The sequence below is a fragment of the Convolutriloba macropyga genome, chromosome 10, assembly GCF_964194025.1.
Source record: "Convolutriloba macropyga chromosome 10, txConMacr16.3, whole genome shotgun sequence".
Lineage (NCBI taxonomy): Eukaryota > Metazoa > Xenacoelomorpha > Acoela > Convolutidae > Convolutriloba > Convolutriloba macropyga.
In genome coordinates this window covers 21,900,778-21,919,901 of record NC_134477.1, presented here as the reverse complement: position 1 = coordinate 21,919,901, position 19,124 = coordinate 21,900,778, and the positions used below count along the sequence as shown (strand labels likewise).

The window sequence follows — 19,124 nt, the reverse complement described above, 5'->3', positions numbered from 1 at the left end:
CAAGAATACAAAGAGCGGAGGAGGGGGAGGGGGAGGAGGAACAAGTGCACCAAATCAACCCAACCGGAATAATCTTCAGATGCCAACACTTTCAAAAGCACAGTCACACAACTTCAGTATGATGCTTGTCACTGAAGACCCGAGGTATTCTATCAGTTGTTGGATCGTTTCCGTTTGTGTCCCCCCAGCCATATTTTTACATAATAATAATGTACAATGCAATGTTACGTGCTCTGTAACTGGGGGCGCATAACGTACTGGGAGAGGGGGCATAAACGGAAGATCCCAGTTGTTCATTTATCCCCAAGTTAATTGTGTTCACATAGTGCCATAGGGATACATCTTCATTACGAATTCTGGAACCAAAATTAAATGCCGGTCAGTCCTTTATCGAATGCCCCGCGTCAATTGCCGTCCAATTTTTTGTCAGGATTGAAATGATTTTTAATGCAAGAGCAGTGTTGACTATTTAAGTGAATAAAAGTGAAGGTAGCCCAACTACTTTCCTATAAAAAATCATTCGATCTAAAATACAGTGGTTTTCACCTCAATGCTTTAAAATTATTTAGTTAATATTGGATTCTTTACAACAGCGGTGTGAGTATGCTGTGCTGTGTTTTTACAGATTCAAGTCTTATGCAGATGACGTCAATATAGGATTCCAGATGGAGAACTTTGGTCGTGCTTCAGCCAGTAGTGTGAACTTGCAACTGGCTCTCAGAGAGAGTAGATCTCAACAGGGAGGTTTCTCTACTGTATCTCTCAACAATGCACAAATCCCCCAAGGTGATGATGGGTCATAAAGTTGTTTTCCGATTAAGATTCTAGGCAATTATTGCGGAATGAATATGTTTAATGCTCAGTATACTTTCATTGGTCAATAATTGCAAACTGCTAAAAACCAAGCCAACTGTTATAACTGTGACAAGGGAATTTCACGCGGGGTTCTGTATTGATGTTTTGGAACAAAAAAGAAACAGAGAAAACACAAAAAGTGTGCTCAAACTGGTCTCATTTCAAGACTAACGATAGCTCAATTGTCGAGATAGTAATAAAAACTTGTGAAAAGACAACTGTCTAAAATTGAAAATGCTTACGAGATAAAATGATTTTTCAGAGCCAGTTCCACGTTTGTCTCGAATCATCTGCAGTAGTACTTTCATCCTGCAAGTGTTGTGGTTTCTCTCTCTTTCTTTCATCTGCAACTTCTACATTGGAACATATTACTTCTGGGTAAAACACCTCACAGCCGCCAATCAACATTACAATAAGAACTTCGAAGGTGGGTAATAACACAGGAAACGGCAATTGTTAATGATAAAGAGTGTTACCCAAGAGATGTTTATATTGTTGTTCAGGTCACGTTGACCAGTACACATCTGCATTTCAATACGCATTGCTCACTGGGTTTCTGTGGTGTCCTTTTGCTGGATTTGTCATGGACAGACACAGAAAGGAAGACAGTATGTTCCAGTTAATTCTCTACTTTAATTAAACGCAACATTTTGAGATTTTTCGCCTTTCTATCCCAATCCAGTTTAGCGGGTGCATTTTATTTGCAACTTTCAGCCCTGGTTGAGGAGTACGCTCTAATTCCGCTCAAGAGAATGCAAGAGATGATCGGAAAGGAGATGCAAGAAATGAGCAGAACTTGAGCGGAATAAGAACGCAAGAAATGAGCGGAATTTTACCGGAACAGGAAAAAAGCAACGAACGGATGAAACGAACGGATAACATAGTATATTCATAACTTATGAGTATTTGTTTTTGCATAGGATAAGATAGTTTTCCAGGCACTATAGCATCGTTTTCTAGGCTCTATATGATAGATTTCTAGGCTTTATAAGGCAGTTTTCTAGGCTCTCAAAGATAAGATTCTAGTCTATATGAGAATGATTTTCATACTCTATTGCACTTTTTTGGAGACTCAGGGACTATTAATTAGCGTATTTTTATTCCGCTCAAATAGTGTTCATTTCAAGAATTTTTTTCCCGTTCCAATTGTGCTAACTTCCTGCATTTTTACAACGCACAAAATCCTCTCAGTTCTTGCACTTTATTCCACTCGAATTCTGTTTATTTCAGTTAAAAATGTAGGCGCTTTGAGCGGATTTTGCTACACCGTTCGCTCAAATTCCACTGAGTTCCTAGAGTTTTTTGCTCATTCCTCGACTAGGGGGCACATTTTCCATAATTTTACATAATGATTTGCAATTTATGGAAAAGAGCTCTGTACTGGGGAGGGGCATAATATGTCTATTGTAAAAAAAAAGTCTTTCTTTGCATGCAGTTAAGAAAGCAGGCCTTTCTACTTGAACCCGTGCAAGGTTTTCCGTCTGATTGCACTACATATTTGCTTGAGGTTTTGCTGTTTTGGCGTAGGTGAGGTAAATGTATAGTTAAATACTAGCAAGGTTCATTAATTTACTTAGGGAGGTCATTGCACGCTTGGCTTAATCGGAAGTTGATCAACTGATTGCGCGAAGAAGATGCTCTGGGTACATTTTGGACAATCAAGCGGCTCTAAGTTTGGAAAAAGACTGGAGTTCTAAAAGCACTTCTGTTCCATTGAACTGATAAGCATCGCCACTGAGAAATTCTATCGAGTCAAGTGTTTTGTTTTCCCTTGGATGCAGTTATTCAATGAGGGTTTTTTGTTTTCGAGTTCTATTCACTTTGATGACAAATATTTTTTAGCACGAACGAATTGTCCTCGAAGACAGATTTTTTAGCTCGCGAAGCAAGTGCCTCCATTGATTTGTTGCTATTGTGTATTATTTTCGGTTTCGTACCAAAGAAGCGACTTCGTACCAAAGAGCCGTATACTCACAGGTTCTTCCATTGCTCTAATCTAATCGCCTTTACATTTACCTGCTGTTGCTCATATTTTTTCCACCTCTGTTGCAAGCACGCGAGGCATTTGCTTATAGCGAAAAACTTCTTCCAGGTATCAGCACAGTCCGGATTTTATATTCAGTCCTCTATGGTAAACATAATGATTTTGGAGCATAGCAAACAAAATTTTACGAGTTTTAAGCGCATTGTCGGATTACTTTTACTGCAAATAGTGTTCAAATCAGATTATTCTTTTTGATTGGTTTTGTTGCCTGATGTAAAATTTTCCAGTGCTGCAGATTGAACCAGCTCATTTATGCGGGCAGATCAAGCTTAAAGTCTTAGATGCAGCCTGAATTCATAGGCAGATAAAGTCATAAATCGGTTCTTTCAATTAGCCAACTATGCGTTTCAATTAGCCAACTATGTGTTTTCAATTGCTTGTAATCTACCAGCAGTGCTCTCTATCGTTTACGGTTTCTTTGATTGCATACAAGGATTACGTAGGATTTCTTTAAAGTTAAATGTATGATTATCTTTTTTGAAATCATACAAGGGTTGTACTAAGAAATACGACATGATTTGTATGACACCATATATGATCCTTGTTTGACTACTAACAAATGGCTAACCGGGACATTAGTTGCACCACAATTGTCTCTCAGTGGTACCATAAGTATGAACATACAGTTTCCTTGGTTAATAGTAAAATAAACTTTCTCGATGCATGAGAAGACACTGCTCGACCTTAATATGTTAATAAAAAACCTTAGCTGGACCCATGAAAAGGCTACCCGGGCCGAGGAATGAGCGGAAAAAAAATGCAAGAAATGAGCGGAATTTGAGCGGACAGTTTAGCAAATTCCGCTCAAAGCCCTTACATTTTTTTGACCGGAATGAGCGGAATTTGAGCGGAAAAAAAATGCAAGAAATGAGCGGAATTTGAGCGGAATAAAAAATGCAAGAAATGAGCGGAATTTGAGCGGAATCAAAAATGCAAGATATGAGCGGAATTTGAGCGGAATCAAAAATGCAAGAAATGATCGGAATTTGAGCGGAAAAAAAATGCAAGAAATGATCGGAGAGACGTTTCGACCGCACTTTTGTCTGATCAGAGGACGTTTCGAGAGCTGAAATAGGTTAAATACTGTCGGAAAAAATCTACAGTTGAACTAACGAACAACTCTTTGAGATTTTCCAGTATGTTTTGGGTGTGTTCCCCTCCTCCTTTTCTCAACCGGGCTGGGGACCGGCTACGGCGGAGTTACAAACAAACAACTATAGGAGAATTGAGCAGAGCTAGCTAAAAAAAACTAGGCTCGAAAAGCTCTCTCCAAAAGAAAATTTACCTGAACTTTTTTTACATACTTTGTGTACATACTTTCCCTGTTTCTGGAATTTCAATGTTTCCGCTCGTTTGGTCATGTCAAATTCCGCTCACTTCCTGCATTTTTTATTCCGATCAAATTCCTCTCATTTCTTGCATTTTTTTCCCGCTCAAATTCCGCTCATTCCTTGCATTTTTTGTTCCGCTCAAATTCCGCTCATTTCTTGCATTTTTTTTTATCGATTCCGCTCATTCCGGTCAAATTCCGCTCATTCCGGTCATCTCTTGCATTTTTTTGAGCGGAATTTGAGCGGACTCCTCGACTTGGGTACCTCGACATTAACTAGGTGCGCACTGTTAAATTGCATTCAATCCCCCCCACTAGACTTTCAAAGTTTTTCATAATTCTCATCAATTCGGGCGCAACCTTTGTTTTTGTAATGACAGTTTCTCGGCCTCGTAACTTTTCAAAGCAACTGTATGAATCTCCATATATTTTATTTCAGAGATCTTCACTCGTGAAGAGGAGATGGAGTTTGTGGTGTTTCCCTTGTTTCTGACCTCAGTTCTGGCCCTGTTGTTTCAGAGCTCCCTCCTGTTAGCTGGGCTGTGGATGCCAGTGCTATACTTCTCGTCCGTTTTAATGGCTGTTCTCAGAGGCTTCCTATACACTCTGGGGGGAGCCTACTTCCTACTAGTGTCAGTCTTTTTAGTATCTCTGAGTCGAACATTTCTAGACGGCCATTTAGTAAAAATCACTTAAAATCGCTGATGTATATATAAAAAAACTAAACTATGCAGACTAGATCCATTCTTGTAAACTCTTAAAATAGTCTAGTTTCAACAACCATTTATGCTAAGAGCTCAAATATTCTTAAATATTTGAAGTTGGCAAAATTCCATCAGGCAAAATTCCAGTAGTTTTTGTAAGTTGAGCCTCGGGTAGAACTGCTTGTGGAAGCTGCTTATGTGCATCCAAAGAACGAAATGAGAAAGTAATAATTACTGAAGGTAAACGAAAAGAACGCCTCATTAGTAAACAATTCCATGGAAGTAACTCGCATTTCTAATTCGCGGATTAGGACGAATTGCATATCAGATAGTGCTGATAGGATGGCTTATAACAAAGTTTGATTTCCGAATTGGATCATTAATTACTATTGTTGAAAGTATTGGAGAAATTAAGGCAAAAGGAAGGCAAAATTCAGGCAACGGAAATAGGCCAATTTAGGGAAAATAATTAGTTCTACTGATTTATATTATGTGCTATTTGCGCCGCAAAGTAACCCCTTTTTGCGTAAATCTGAGCAAAGATGTAGCTGAATCCTTAAACTGGGTTCAGTGTTTACAACAGGAATCTGCAACAGTTGGTATTCAGGTTGAGGTTGCAGAGCTAAAGTGCCGCCTAAACTACATGGTCACAATATAGTCTGGACAGTGGTGGTATACGGGTTTGATTACAGTCTGGGCAAGGATCTGATAAGAGGTCGCTTTGGTCTGGAACCTCCACATGCTGTAAATCATGTTCATAAAATGTTCAGTTTTTTGTATAAAGGATCACAAAGCTCTGTTAAACTCTCGGCCTGAAAAATGTAAACCCATATGAGCAAAACCATAAAGCAAAAAATAGCAACATTTTCCGCATCTTCGAGAGATGATATAGTTGCCATAAATTACTTCACATGCAGCTCATTTGTTTCAGGTTCCCGACTAAGTTCTTTGGCAAGTTACTAGGAGCGGAAGTGCTAATTTCTTCTTTCACTGTCTTTGGGCAATATCTTCTACAGAATTTTGTCAGAGACCAGTTGGAAGGAAACCCTTTTATGGTAAGCAGACTCCAAATAATTTGTACAAACAAATAGTTAATTCAATTTTCTTCGTGCGTTTTTTCTGCTTTTATTCTGACTCTCTCCACTACAAAAAGTATATTTTTGACACTTTCAGAACCCTATTGATTCGTTTCATACACGTTTTGCAGCTCATTCAGCTCAATTATCACATCCAATTCGCACCGCTTCCTCAAAGTTCTGCTCATTCATCTCTTTAAGATTTTTCCACAATTCTCACCATCTGTTATTGGTGCACAGGTCAAACTGGATACCGAACATAATGACCCCCCTAGTCCAGAAGACCGAACAAAAACAACTCAAGAAGTGTTCGGTATGTTCGGTTTTCCACGTCAAAAAAATCGTCGGTGTTTAGTTTGTTCGGCATGTTCGGTTTCCAAAAAGCAGACCTGAAATGACTTTGGTTGATTTATTTGCATTCACGGAAATCGGTTTCTCTTCTGCATACAGCATAAGCATCCTTTCTAGCCTGAACTTCGCGTTAATGTTTTTCATTATTTCGCGGATTTTTTAACTTTCAAAAACTGAATCTGGTCACCAAAAGGGGCACCAACAAGAGCTCTGGAAATGCATAATCAAATTGGAATGCAGTTCACAAGCAAATGGATAATAATAATTTATTTCTAACTATTATTAAACCACGAAATTAGAAAATCTTGGTTCATAAACGATCAACGATCATTGTTATCAGTTCAACCCATGCAATCAATCATGCAATCAAAATAGTTTCCTTTTTGGAAAAAACTGTTTGAGGTAAAACTTCCTGTTCTGGACAATCACATTTCACCCGCCACTGAGGTACAACTAGTATGATAATTCATTAAATTTGGCTCCCCGCTCATTGGGTGAGTCAAAAACTTATCACTATAGATTGTCCCCGCTCATGAATCACACACTATTCAATGCCGACTCGCCTCTTAACTTCTGCAACAAGGATTCAAAGATCTGCTCCCGTTTCATATGTGTCTATAATCTTGCATCCCTTGCAAGGAGCATTATTGCAGACCCCCGAATTGCTGCAACAGAGACTGATTGAGACAACCTACTGAAGGCTACCGACAACCCCGCCGGCTGCAAATTTCTGTTATCAGCCAGAGTAGCGATTCGTTTGAGGGTCTTACGAATTGTCTCTGAAAATCCTCCAAATGTTTCGAAAGCTAAAGGAATGAATTGAATTCCGACTTCACTACAATTCTGGGCGTACTGTTCGTACTTCCTGTCCTCAGCAGCTGACAGAGCGAAACCACTCTTCTCCGACGCATTTATAATGAGGCTTGACTGAAAGGGAGAAGTGAAGGTAACGTCTAAAGCTGCTGGTAGACCAATATTCCAAACAGGTAAGAAGATATCGCCCGGTCTGGAGTTATTGTCGGGTAGTAAACTTTTCTGTTCAGAGATGGGTGACAAAAGAGCTCCCGAGCAAGCTGATATATTTTTGTCTCGTATACGATCATGACGAGAGATCATATCACCGCGACCATGGCATGACACCGCATGGTCGCCCATTACATCTAGAGTCCCAGATTTACAAAAAGGACATTTTCTCTCCTTCTCGTACAATTTTACACCCAGTCGATATTTGAGAGCAACACGGAACTCATTGGAAGATAGGTGTAGCCCCAGAGCTGGAATGGGGGCTGCGGATAACCAGGCACCAGACTGCGGTAGAGAAAGAGATTGTAAGCGAGCTTTTTCCCCGATGGAACTTTGTTTTCCTAACAAGTTGTCAAAGGCTGAGTTATCAAGTTCCTCCTGAATTTTTCTTTGAGAAGGATATGTTGTCGCAATTTCGCTCAATTCTTCAACTGCTTTAACAAATGAGATGTCTTCAGTTGGATTATGGCCTGCTAATTTTTCTACAAGAACAGAGGATTGAAAAACAGATCCGACGTATGCAGCCTGAACTTGATCTGCTGATCGTCTTATTCCTACACCGGTTTTATTGATTGGAAGGCATGCTTGGTCCAAAGAGGTGTCTGACAACAAAACTCCAAGAATACCTTCAAAGGTTGCACGCTGAACCGAATCAAATTTTCGAAGGATTTTATTTGATTCTTCCGAAGGAGAATTGCATCGCAAAGAGTAGACCAATTTGGGAGCACCAAGGCAAAAACGCAAAATACCAAGAGCACATTGAGGATCGTCTACATATGCTAAATTGTCTAGAAGTTCCTCTAATTTTTTAACGCCTTTGAGTAAACAAGAGGAAACAAAAGCGTCAGATCCTATAGCAGCTCCTGAAATTTTAATTCCATCTACACAGTTCCTCTTGATCAAACTGTCAATTTTTGTCATGCTTTCAAATGACCATAGCTCGCACTTATCCTTCCTGAGTTCCAAACCAAATTTTTCCACTGAATCTGAGAGAATTTCTAACGCTTTACAAAGTTCTATCTCAGTTCATGCAATAATTCTGTCATCGAGATACCAGCAATGTTGCAAGAGATTCGGTATTTTGCTTTCGATTTCGTTAATAAGAGGCCAGATGGCCAATGAAAACAAAAGTGGACCTAGTGGATCACCTTGTTGCACTCCTGTCTGACTGTCAACAATTGAGCCATTGAAGAACAAATCACTATGTTTCGAGTAACAAAACGATGCAAATGAGATTATACTAGGCATCAAAACTTTTGTTGAGCCGAGGAGATGACTGCGCTTCACTGAAATAAATGCGTTTCTGAAATCAATTTGAAGTAAGCCACCACTTTTTACACTCTTCATTCTTTCGAAGGTTATTTTTGTGGCATGCACTATGCTCTCGGCACCACCCTTGACGGCAACTTTCAACTGCTTTGAACCAAACAATTCAACCGCCTCGGTGGCTGCTTCTTTTGCAATGCACTTGGCAACAAGGCGCCGAATAACTTCACCCACAGCAATAGGTCTAATGCCGGTTTTCTTTTAATTTCAATGCTGTTAATGTAGCACTACAAAAAGCTGGAGCCACAAAACTTGGGAGCTGGCCCCTGCTGGCCAAGTTCACTAATTTGGTTAGGGAATTCATTGTCCGCTTGGATTGATCAGAAATTTAACAATTGATTGCGTGGAGAAGATCTGGGTACATTTTGGACGGCCCAGCTGCTGTGAATTTCGAAAAAGACTGGAGCTGCAAAAGGACCTTTCCCTCATCGAATTGATAAGCTTCGCAGCTATAGTCTTCCAACGGCTCAAGATTTTCGTTTTCCTCTGGATGCAGCTTTTTGAGTTCAATGAGTGTTTTACTGTTGTCGGGTGCTATTCCCTCCGATGATAAAATCATTGCCGCACGGCCAAACTTTCCTTGAAGACAAAGTGTTTTCGCTCGGGAGGCAAGCGCTTCCATTGTGCTGTTACTTTTATTTTTTGCTTGCTTCATTGACGCCGCTTCGTACCAAAGGGCAGCATACTCACCCGATCTCCATCGCTCAAATCTATTCATCATTGAGTTTTCCTGCTGCTGCTTATGTTTTTACCCCCCCCCCTGTTGGAAGCACGCAAAACACATTTGCTAACTGCAAAAAACTTCTTCCAGTTATCAACACAGTCAGGATATGAGATGCAGTCCTCTATGATTGACGTAATAATCCCGGACCATGGCGTTCGAAAACTTGATATAGCGGATCGTTGGAAAATTTTTACTGCAAATAGCTTTCAAATCTGGTAATTTGCTTGGATTGTCACTGGGGCCTGATGGGCCACTGCCCAGTGTTGCAGATTGAACCAACTCGTCTATGCGTGCAGATAGATCTTTCGGTATCTTTTTCACTGTTGACAAAAGTTGAGTGAATTGTGAATAGGCCCAAATTGATTTCAAGCACACCCATTCATCGTAGTTTGGACCCCAATGCAAATACCTCACCTTGGACCTGACCAAGTCGTGCTCCAAGATGGAGACTTTATATAGGTTATCTTTTATGTCGGGATGAAAAAGGATAGTTCCAACTGGAATCAGGAAACGAGATATGTCGTGGTTTATTGTCAGTTCGCTTATCTGCTGTGTTAAACCAGTTGAGGTGTCTAACATAACGTTTTCTACTGAACTGCTAGTGGTTTGTTCCTGTGAGTAACTGTTGACGGGAGACATAGAAACTGGCACCTTTTCAGTGATATTCAAAGAACAGTGAGTAGGGGGGGGGGGATGAATTGTTATCGTGATTTGCTTCAGACTGGACCAGATCTTTAGCTCTTAGGTTGTATTTCATGGTCAAAACGCGATAACGATTGAACAAGCAAACCGCTCTATGATTCTTATTTTTCGATGACCTGAAAGGCGACAGAGAGGAGGGGGTGCTGAGGGTGGGCTGTAAAGATTGGATCCAACCGGTTTTGACGACCTTCCTCGGCCTCAACTCGATAGTCTGGATAATCTCCCTTCACACATCCACCCCACAATGTAATTTCGAAGACAAAAAAAGGAAGGGGTTTAAAGATGGGTCCTAGAGTTGCAGAATGTTGTTTAAAAAATTTGTTTTTGAAGATGATCTATTCAGAAAGTTGTCGATAAATCCATAGCACGTGCGTATCTCATTATCTGATACTAAGTTAAAGTGAACTATCATGCGCTAGATTTGTTAATTAAATTGAGTCGTAAAAGCTTTTAAATCCTTTACTGTAATGTTAAGTAGAGCTTGTGTTTTTTGACACTTTTCTTATCGCTTATGTTAAGAAAGCCAATGAAAAACTACTGTTGGACTACTTGGCAAGTGCTGTTGGTACAATTAATCAATTAGTTCTATGTGTCTTTTATGAGTTTTGTTTGAAGGTGCTTTTCTGCTGGCATGCAGTGACTGTTGACGAGATCAACGGATGAATTATAGACAATAAAAATAGAGAGACGTTGTATACAGTTTGTATAGCGAGAGATTGGGTCGATTCGGTCCGCGAATGGAGAAGTTTAGGTTAGAGTGCTAAATCGGGGGCAAATCAGGGTGGTTGTTTACTAAATTTTTAATCCGATTTGTGGGGCTAATTGGCCCTATTTCTGTGCTAAGTAGCTGTGCTTATCAATTAGAAAGATATCAACATGAAGTATTGAATTCAGTAGTAAAAATTGTGAACGACAATACGGAATGCATTAACTCAAATAAAAGTCATATGACAACTGGTTACCTTGTGAACACGTAAAACGTTTATAAACTCAATTGAAGATATTAAGTATCAGAGTTGCAACGCCTGAACAACTTGAAAGAAGAATACTAAATGCTTGAAAAAATCAGAGTTGAAGACCTTATTAAATTGGCAATGGAGGGAAACTTGAACATTACTATATATGGAAATTTTTTAACGCCCTGGATAATTAATAGTGAAAGACTGATACCTGTGTACCACAATTCCTCATCGGAAAGAACGAAAAAAATTGCTGGGTTTTTATTCGTATTAATGGACATGTGAAAAGAAATAAAATAGAAATATGTACATGCTTGTTAAATTAGTAAAAAAAATTATGTGATTGTTGAAAGTTTGTTGAATTGTTGTTGATAACTCCAACTGCTAGATGTGCTTTTGGTGTCGGGTTTCGCTCCGCAAATGTTTGTGTGCCCTCTACGACGCTTGTTTACAGAGCACCTGTTGTGAATCCTGACATCCATTGTACTAATGATGTTGACTGTTGTGACTTTGTGTTCATTTCTTGCTTACTTGGCTCTGTTAAAATCGCTGGGACTCGTCCTCCATATCAATATTTTCTGTTCAGCAGCATTTGTTTGAGCTGCAGTTTTTAAGTTGTGAATATATTACTATCTCGCTTTGGAGAATACGCATCTTTTTTTTGGTAAGATCTTCCATTTTCAGCTAGAGATCGTTCGCGTGTTTAACTTTTTTGCCACCTGTTGTTTTTTGCTCTTCTTTATGGTCATATATCTGCGTATGTTTGAAGAGGCGTATCTTTCTTGGCTTTGGTGCTGAATTTTGACACTCTGTTTGTTGACTGTACCTTTTAATCTGCCCAGCCTTTTGATAAATTTTTTTTGATCATTGTCTTTTAAAACTTTTGAACCTGGGGCAGGATATCACATAGGCCCAGTAAATCTTTTTAGTTCTCTTAATTGCGTGTATTTTTCTCAGCCAGTTTGGAGTGCAATTACTTTTCAGATCGTGGTTTTGGCCTGTCACGTCCTTCAATTTCGATGAATTGTGATTCGTACTGTCATTTAGGCCTTTGTCTCCCATTTGCTCCCCGAAATGCATTAGTTTTGTTGACCACAACTCCTGCATCTCTTCTTGTGTTGCTCCCATTTGTACACTGGGATTATGCCTGTTGACTGTACTGCTTCTTGCTCCAAATTTTTAATAACAACTTTTGGATTGCGAACTTATTCAAGTTTGGTTTGGTGCGAATCTTGCTTACTGGCCTATTTGGTCGTCGTCCGAAATACGCTTAGAATGAAATAATTTCAGTGATTTCTATTGACAATTTTGTAACTGGTATATGATTGAGTTTCTCGAATTTATCATGTTGAAAAGTAGTTTTGCAGCCTCCTTGATACATGCTAGAGTGCGTTTACTTATTTGCATACAGCACTCTACAAGACCTATACCTCTAAAGCCTTTGACGGGCGCCGCCAATACGTCAATGTTTTCTCAAAAGTTTCTTATTTGAATTTCAAATTGGCACCTATCTTGGCCCATGCGAATGTGCCAAAGGATGCCATGTAGTAGAATGTATTTTTTTAAAACTCCAGGTGTTTTATTTCCAGTTGAATGTTAATACACTTTCGCTGAAAGAAAAACAGAAAATAGGTGGAAACAATCTTTGATGTATAGTTTATGATCTCTTCAATTATAAATAGGGCTTCCGAACTCAATTTTGTTTTTGTTAGTTCCTCACACGGTTTAATGAGGGGGGGGGGGCTTTTCGTGGAATAGCTGGTTTTAATTTTTTTATCAATCTGGATGCATTGGCCATATTTTGTTGTGTTGGAAACAATGTCGCGACTCCATGTATAACCACCATGCGTCGATGGTCATATCTGTCACATTCCATTGGCCGGGGTGAGTTGAATGAATCGCTTCTATGTATGATTCCGACCGATTGGGGCATTAGGATTCGGTCATCAACACATACACATCCGAACGTTATGTGTAGGAGTCTCTAAAAACTTTGTTTAAACGGATTTAGTTGCCTACAGCGTTCTTTGTTTCTAGTTTACTCTCAGTTCTTTACTTCTTTTAGTACTGAATCTTTAGTTGTGAGGCGCGGAGGAATCTTTTTGTGAAGACCTTACAGTGCATAGTTGGATGCTGCGGCGTGTACATCTCTAATTGTATTCGAAGTAGTGTCGAGGTTGTGGATTCCAAAAGTTGTGGGGCTTTTCGGTGTTTGTCTAAATAATTCATTCTTTCTGATTGTAGAATATGTTTCCGCGTCAAGTTTCATTTCTGTGTAAATCTTTTTCATGGCGTCATTTTGTGGAGCAAAAAATGCTTTATGGTTAGCTTTCTTGTCGTTTTTGAGTTATGCCTGATTATTTACATCAAATTGTGGTGCATCTGACCCATAGCTGGTTGGCTTAAAAGGGAACGTTTTGAGCCTTCTTTACTGGATAAAGTTTTGCCACTACGATTTGCTCGTCATATTGCGTTTTGTTAATTGCTATTTCATTCGGTTTGCGAGTTATATAACCGATAAGACCATTCATGAACCTGGCCAATGCTCTATTTCAAATTTTGATTGTTAAGGTCTGTTGAGCTTGCGTGTTTGACTGCTGTTATTCGACTTGTCGCAAAGGTGCTCTTTCCTGATTGAGAGCAAATCGCGATGATCTGAAGTGGCAGTGAATTTTTTTTGAAAACGACAATACCTGAAGTATTCTATAGCCGACATTCCGCTTAAAGTTTCAGTTCGTTGATGCTATGTTGTGGTTTGACAGAACGAAGAAAGCACGAAGTGAAAGCGACGGTTTTTCATCCATCATCATCGAACATTCCAGCGCTGCAAATAAACCTACCCTAGAAGCGTCGCAGTTAATTGTGGTGTCAAGAGTTGGAATGTAGTGCTTAAGTGACTCTTTAATAGGTTAATTCAGGATTCTAAATTTTTGTTTAATAACGTTCTGAGAATTTTTCTGACTAGATTCAAATGTTCATCTAATGTCCGCAACTAACGACCGTTATACCGGAAAAATGGCAATAAGTATTTCTGAGTCCATTTAAGGTTGTGTCAACTCTTTATGAAAATTGGCCAGCATATCTGTTAAACCGTAAAAGTCTTTTGTAAAAAGGTATTTACCGGTCATATAGCGGCAAAATACAATGTCGTACGGTTTCCGAGCGTAGGTTCAGTTGGCAATATACGTATTGCAAATCCAATGTTACGAAAAAATGATTCGTTTTACGCCGCGTTCCTGCTTATGTTTTGTTAAATGAGTTTTATCAGGCTGTCTATGTTCGCCATCTGTTATTTAATATATTTTATACGTTTTTCAGAACTTCCGAAACAGGAGCTAAATCAATTGAAACGTCTTTCTTAACGACTATTACGAGTGGCAAAATAATATTAATATCGGAGCATAAGTCAAGTTTTTCAACGCGGCCTTGTTCCCATAATTTTTTTAGTTTTGCTTGTTCTTCTATAATTAGTGGAATTTTCCTGAAATTGAGATATAACTGTATGATTTTTTGTTTTACCGATTCTTTGATTATTCCTGGAAACTCTTTTGCAATCTGCTGCTTTCTCAGCATTTTGCGCGTCGATGCAATTTACAATCTTGATTCTGTTTGATGCAGATGCCTAATGAAAGAAGAGATCTTTTCCCATTGATGTTCTTAATACGGTTTTGACGATCATAAATTGTGCTTTTTTGCTAACCAATTATTTTATTCAAATTTTGCTATAAGTGTACCCAATATAGTTACCGGTTCTTTTGAGATTTTCATACGTTTCTCTTTTTATCGGTTAGCCAACTTGCTTCTCTGCAATTTTCTGTTACTGCTTCTGCTATGTCTTTCGTTACTATCGAGTACACACTCCCTGAATCTATTAGACGCGTTCCATTTTTTTCCAATTTTGACTTTCATTTTTGATGGCGTGATTTTGTGATATTCTCAGTTTGTTATTCTTGCCACGCAATTGTATTAAGAATAATTGTAGTCAGAATTGTAATCATTTTTGCGGATTTCCACATTGTTTTCTTTTCATACTAGTTTTCGGTATTACTTTTCATACAATTGCAGTTTTGTTACCCTTTAAATTTCGATTGTTTTGATTGTGTTAATTTGCGGTATGAAACCACTGTGATTTTGAAGGTTGTTTATTTTGAGTTCCATCGCGTTGTTTATCTTCATCTGTCTTTATCGTCCCATTACCATATTTTTTGCTGTACCAGAGTGGGTCTTTTGGCAGAGCATATGACTTTGATTTTCGATGCGACATATTTGTTATGATTACGTCGTGAATTAATTTCTCTCCACCATCCGTGAAATTGCAATCCTCCGCTATCTCCTTTATTAAAATGCAATGTTGCACGACGTTTTCTTCGCTCTTTTGAAAAAAATAGGTGTCTTCCAAAAAGTAAATTTTGTGGTCTTTTGAAAACTTTTTCAATCATTTCCTACAATTCGACCGTTGTCATGTTCCTAATTCGAGCGTTGTGTTCTTTTCTATTTAAGTTCTCCTCAATGACGAAATTTAAGTATAAAATGGTGACACAATATTGGTTGCATAAGTCCCAAGGCTGATCCCAACACAAGAATCCTGCCTCTATGGCTCGTTGGCGCCTTAGATCCCAAGATATCTTCAATTGAGGTTTTAGTGTCTTTCGTTCTCGTTCCTTGGCTTCGCTGGGGTCATAAATAGGTTCTTGGTAGCTTGGTTCTAATAGTAATTGCACCTCCTCAGGTTTTGTTCTTAGAAAATTATCCAAAGTTTCGCCTTCCTTCGCTAAAATAGCCAATTTGATTTGAGCAAGCCATCTCTCCAACCGAACTGGTGGTTGAGTAGCGGCTCTTTCCCCAAAACTGTCTATTGCTCGGGATGTTTTTCTTGATCGTGCTAACTACGCCATGTCGTACACACTTAAATGGTTATCGACATTAGTTCAAACTATGGTTGGAATCGAGAAGTTTAAGATAGAGTGCTGGTTTGTGTTGCGAGTCGGGCTTATTGTTTACTAACTAATTAAATCAATTGGCGGTGCGAATTGGCCTATTTATTGTGCTAAGTACCTGCGAGTGGTGATTAGAAAGATTGCAACATGAAGTATTGAAATCACTAGTGCATACCGATAAAAAAAACATTACGGATTGAAATAACTCAAACAAAACTCATAAGACAACTGAATACGTTGTGAACACCTTATATGTTTTTAAATCAACTCGTTTGAACAAATTAGTATCAGAACTGCCACGAATGAATAACATGATTGAAGAGTACTAAATGCATGAAAACACCAAACTTATAGACATGTACAAATTTATAATGGAAGTTTTTTGCCGGAAGTTTTATTTAAGCTTAGTTCCATTATTGATTTTTGAGCTCGCTTCAAAGTTCGTTTTATTTTGTTTTACTGTGTTTAATAAGTTTTGGATTTTATATGCCCAGAAAATTACATAAGTGGCTGGAACAGGGCGAAAACCTTGTCCCATAAGATAGCTTTTACGTGCATTTTATGTGCATGTGTGATTGCAGATTACAAGCATGTTCTTTGCGGATTTAAGTTACCAATAAAAAGGATTTCAATTACAGCCAATGCGGAATTCTGTAAAAATATACAGGATTTGTGTTGCATTGAAATGCAGAATTCATGCTATGAATTTTGATTCCTGGATTCTGCAATTTTTTAATTTCAAAATTTTGCGGATTCTATATGAAATTCCCTTTTAATTAAAATACATTTGAGAGTAACCAAATTGCGCAAATATTTTGTAAATTCCAGTTATTAATATCGCATAACGGAATTATTCTGCATAACGGAATTATTCTGCAAGTGTCATGTTTGATCGAGGCAATTTGGTTCTGCATTTCCGGTTTAACGAAATGATTCGGGTCGAGGTAAGGGCCGATATAGCCGGAGGTTTCGGTAAGAAATGCGCCCAATGCGTGGAAAAATTGATTACAATATGCTGAAGGTGTTCATTGTTTATTGCATGTGATTAACAAAAATTTTTTCAGCAGTTGTTCAAAGCTTTTCTGTCATTATGTCAATAGATTAGCACGGTGTCAGGACATTTAATCCAATTTAATTTTATCCAACGCCATTATAACCAACCTGCCCAGGTTCAGACCTCGACTTCAACTAGGAGCTGGACCGTGTATTATTAGTCTATATTGGAACCCCCTACTAGAATTGTATAGTCTTTTCATAAGCTGAGGTCTAAACCTATGTGCAATTTTACCCAAAGCCATTTTACCTAAAACCAACTTATTTTTCCCTTTCTTAAAACTACCAGAACGAATATTTAGCAGATTATATATTTAAATGGCCGCTGGGACCTAACATGAAACTATTACAACCGAACAATGGATTATAAAAGACTATTTTATTAAATGCACCGTAGCCTAATGTTGTCCATGATGATTAAACCGCTATTAATGTCACTTTCGGATCAGTACCTCAAAGTGTGATAGGAAAGCCACAAGCAAGTACTCCACTTTGTGTAGGAACGTCCTTTGGGAGTGAGTCTTTTATAAAAAGAGATTTTTCACTAAAAGTTGCTTTTTAAAATCCTGACTTTTAATTGGCTTTTTTTCACTTAGTCTCTACGCTTTAAAAGTTGTTTCAAATTCTTATCTTCGTCGTTCTGCTAAGCAATAGCCCTCAGTGGGGCCCTGGCCAAAATGAGTCAACTGAGCGCTCTCCTATCAGTAGCAAGAGCAACCGCTGATGATACTTCACAGGATGAACAAGATTTTATTCAAGTTAAAAACAAACGTAAGTGTTTTCGAAACCAAAACGAGAGGAATTCGATATCAGGGACAGTTAGACCAATAGTAATAACAATCAATCCGAGACCAACTCAAGTGCAATTTGCCCGAGCTATGAAGACAAAATTCCCACAATTGAAAATACGAACGAATTAGAGAATTGCCAAACTCTTCCGACTTCTTTATCCAACCGGAAAACAAAGCCTCCAGAGATAGTCTTATGTCAAATACAAAGCTGCAACAAGTATTCCCTTACGCTAATGTGAACACGAGAAAAACACTGCCAAAAACCAAGTCCAAATCAAGCTTTGTTATAGTCAATGTGCATCACAGCATCCAAGAAAATGAAATAAAAGAGGAACTCTTGAGCAAAAACGGAATGAATGTTGCAAAAGTGTCAAGGATTATAAGGCGACCATGTGGCAAACCTACAAACTTATCAGAGTAATAACAGATTCAACAAATCATGTTTTAGCAGCACAAAAGCACGGTGTAAAGATTGGTTGGCTAATCTACAGATGTGAACCAAGCAAAGAGCCGCCACATGTTAAACAATGCTTCAAGTGTCAGAAATAAGGGCACTCCGCCATTGAGTGTAAAAACGAGCAGCGTTGCCTGCGATGCTCAGGCCAGCACACAGTAAAATAATGCACAAAGCAAAAGAAAATGCCAAGTGGGCAAATTGTGGTGGATCGCACGCATCTGTGTACAAAGGATGCTCCTCCTATCAACACGCAGTTGTTGAAGCGACAAAGAGAAAACAAGATATCAAGTACTCAGCAGTGGCAAAAAGACAAACCGAAATGCTACAAACAAACTCAACTGTCTCAGCAATAAACATAAGTGTTCTGGTTGCTGAAGTAATCAGCAAAATCCGTTCAACCTTCAATACAATGTCTTACAGTGATATCATCAAAGTTGTCAGTATTAGTGCAAGCAGAATATTCGGTGATAAAATAAAAGGTCAAAAGGTTCATGATAGCTTCAAAGATGCTAACAAAAATTTCACAAATGTTCCAACGCAACCATTTTCAACAAATAGCCATCAATTCAGCCAACATGGATAAAATTAAAAATTTGCAATGGAACTGCCGAGGCTTATCCAACAAAATATTAGAACTTCTCGTATTTTTGAAGGAAAAATATATTGATATTGTATGCCTGAATGAAGTCAAGAGCTGGCAAAAAGAAAATCAAAACGATGATTATTTCGTAGTTACGGAAACGAGAGCAAGTAAGTCACATGGCTCAATCATTTTAGCAAAGAAGGGAACGA

The 19,124-nt window shown here is 38.6% G+C and overlaps 1 protein-coding gene across 1 annotated transcript in view; it reads left to right on the top strand.

The window, feature by feature from the left end:
- LOC142347960 (large neutral amino acids transporter small subunit 3-like) overlaps nt 1-19,124 on the top strand; it is a 36,916-nt gene that overhangs the window by 530 nt on the left and 17,262 nt on the right. The window contains exons 2-7 of the mRNA XM_075399126.1: nt 5-144; nt 626-786; nt 1,118-1,282; nt 1,359-1,463; nt 4,669-4,861; nt 5,865-5,988. Coding sequence (XP_075255241.1) covers nt 5-144; nt 626-786; nt 1,118-1,282; nt 1,359-1,463; nt 4,669-4,861; nt 5,865-5,988 — 888 coding nt within the window. The remainder of the gene's footprint in view (nt 1-4; nt 145-625; nt 787-1,117; nt 1,283-1,358; nt 1,464-4,668; nt 4,862-5,864; nt 5,989-19,124) is intronic.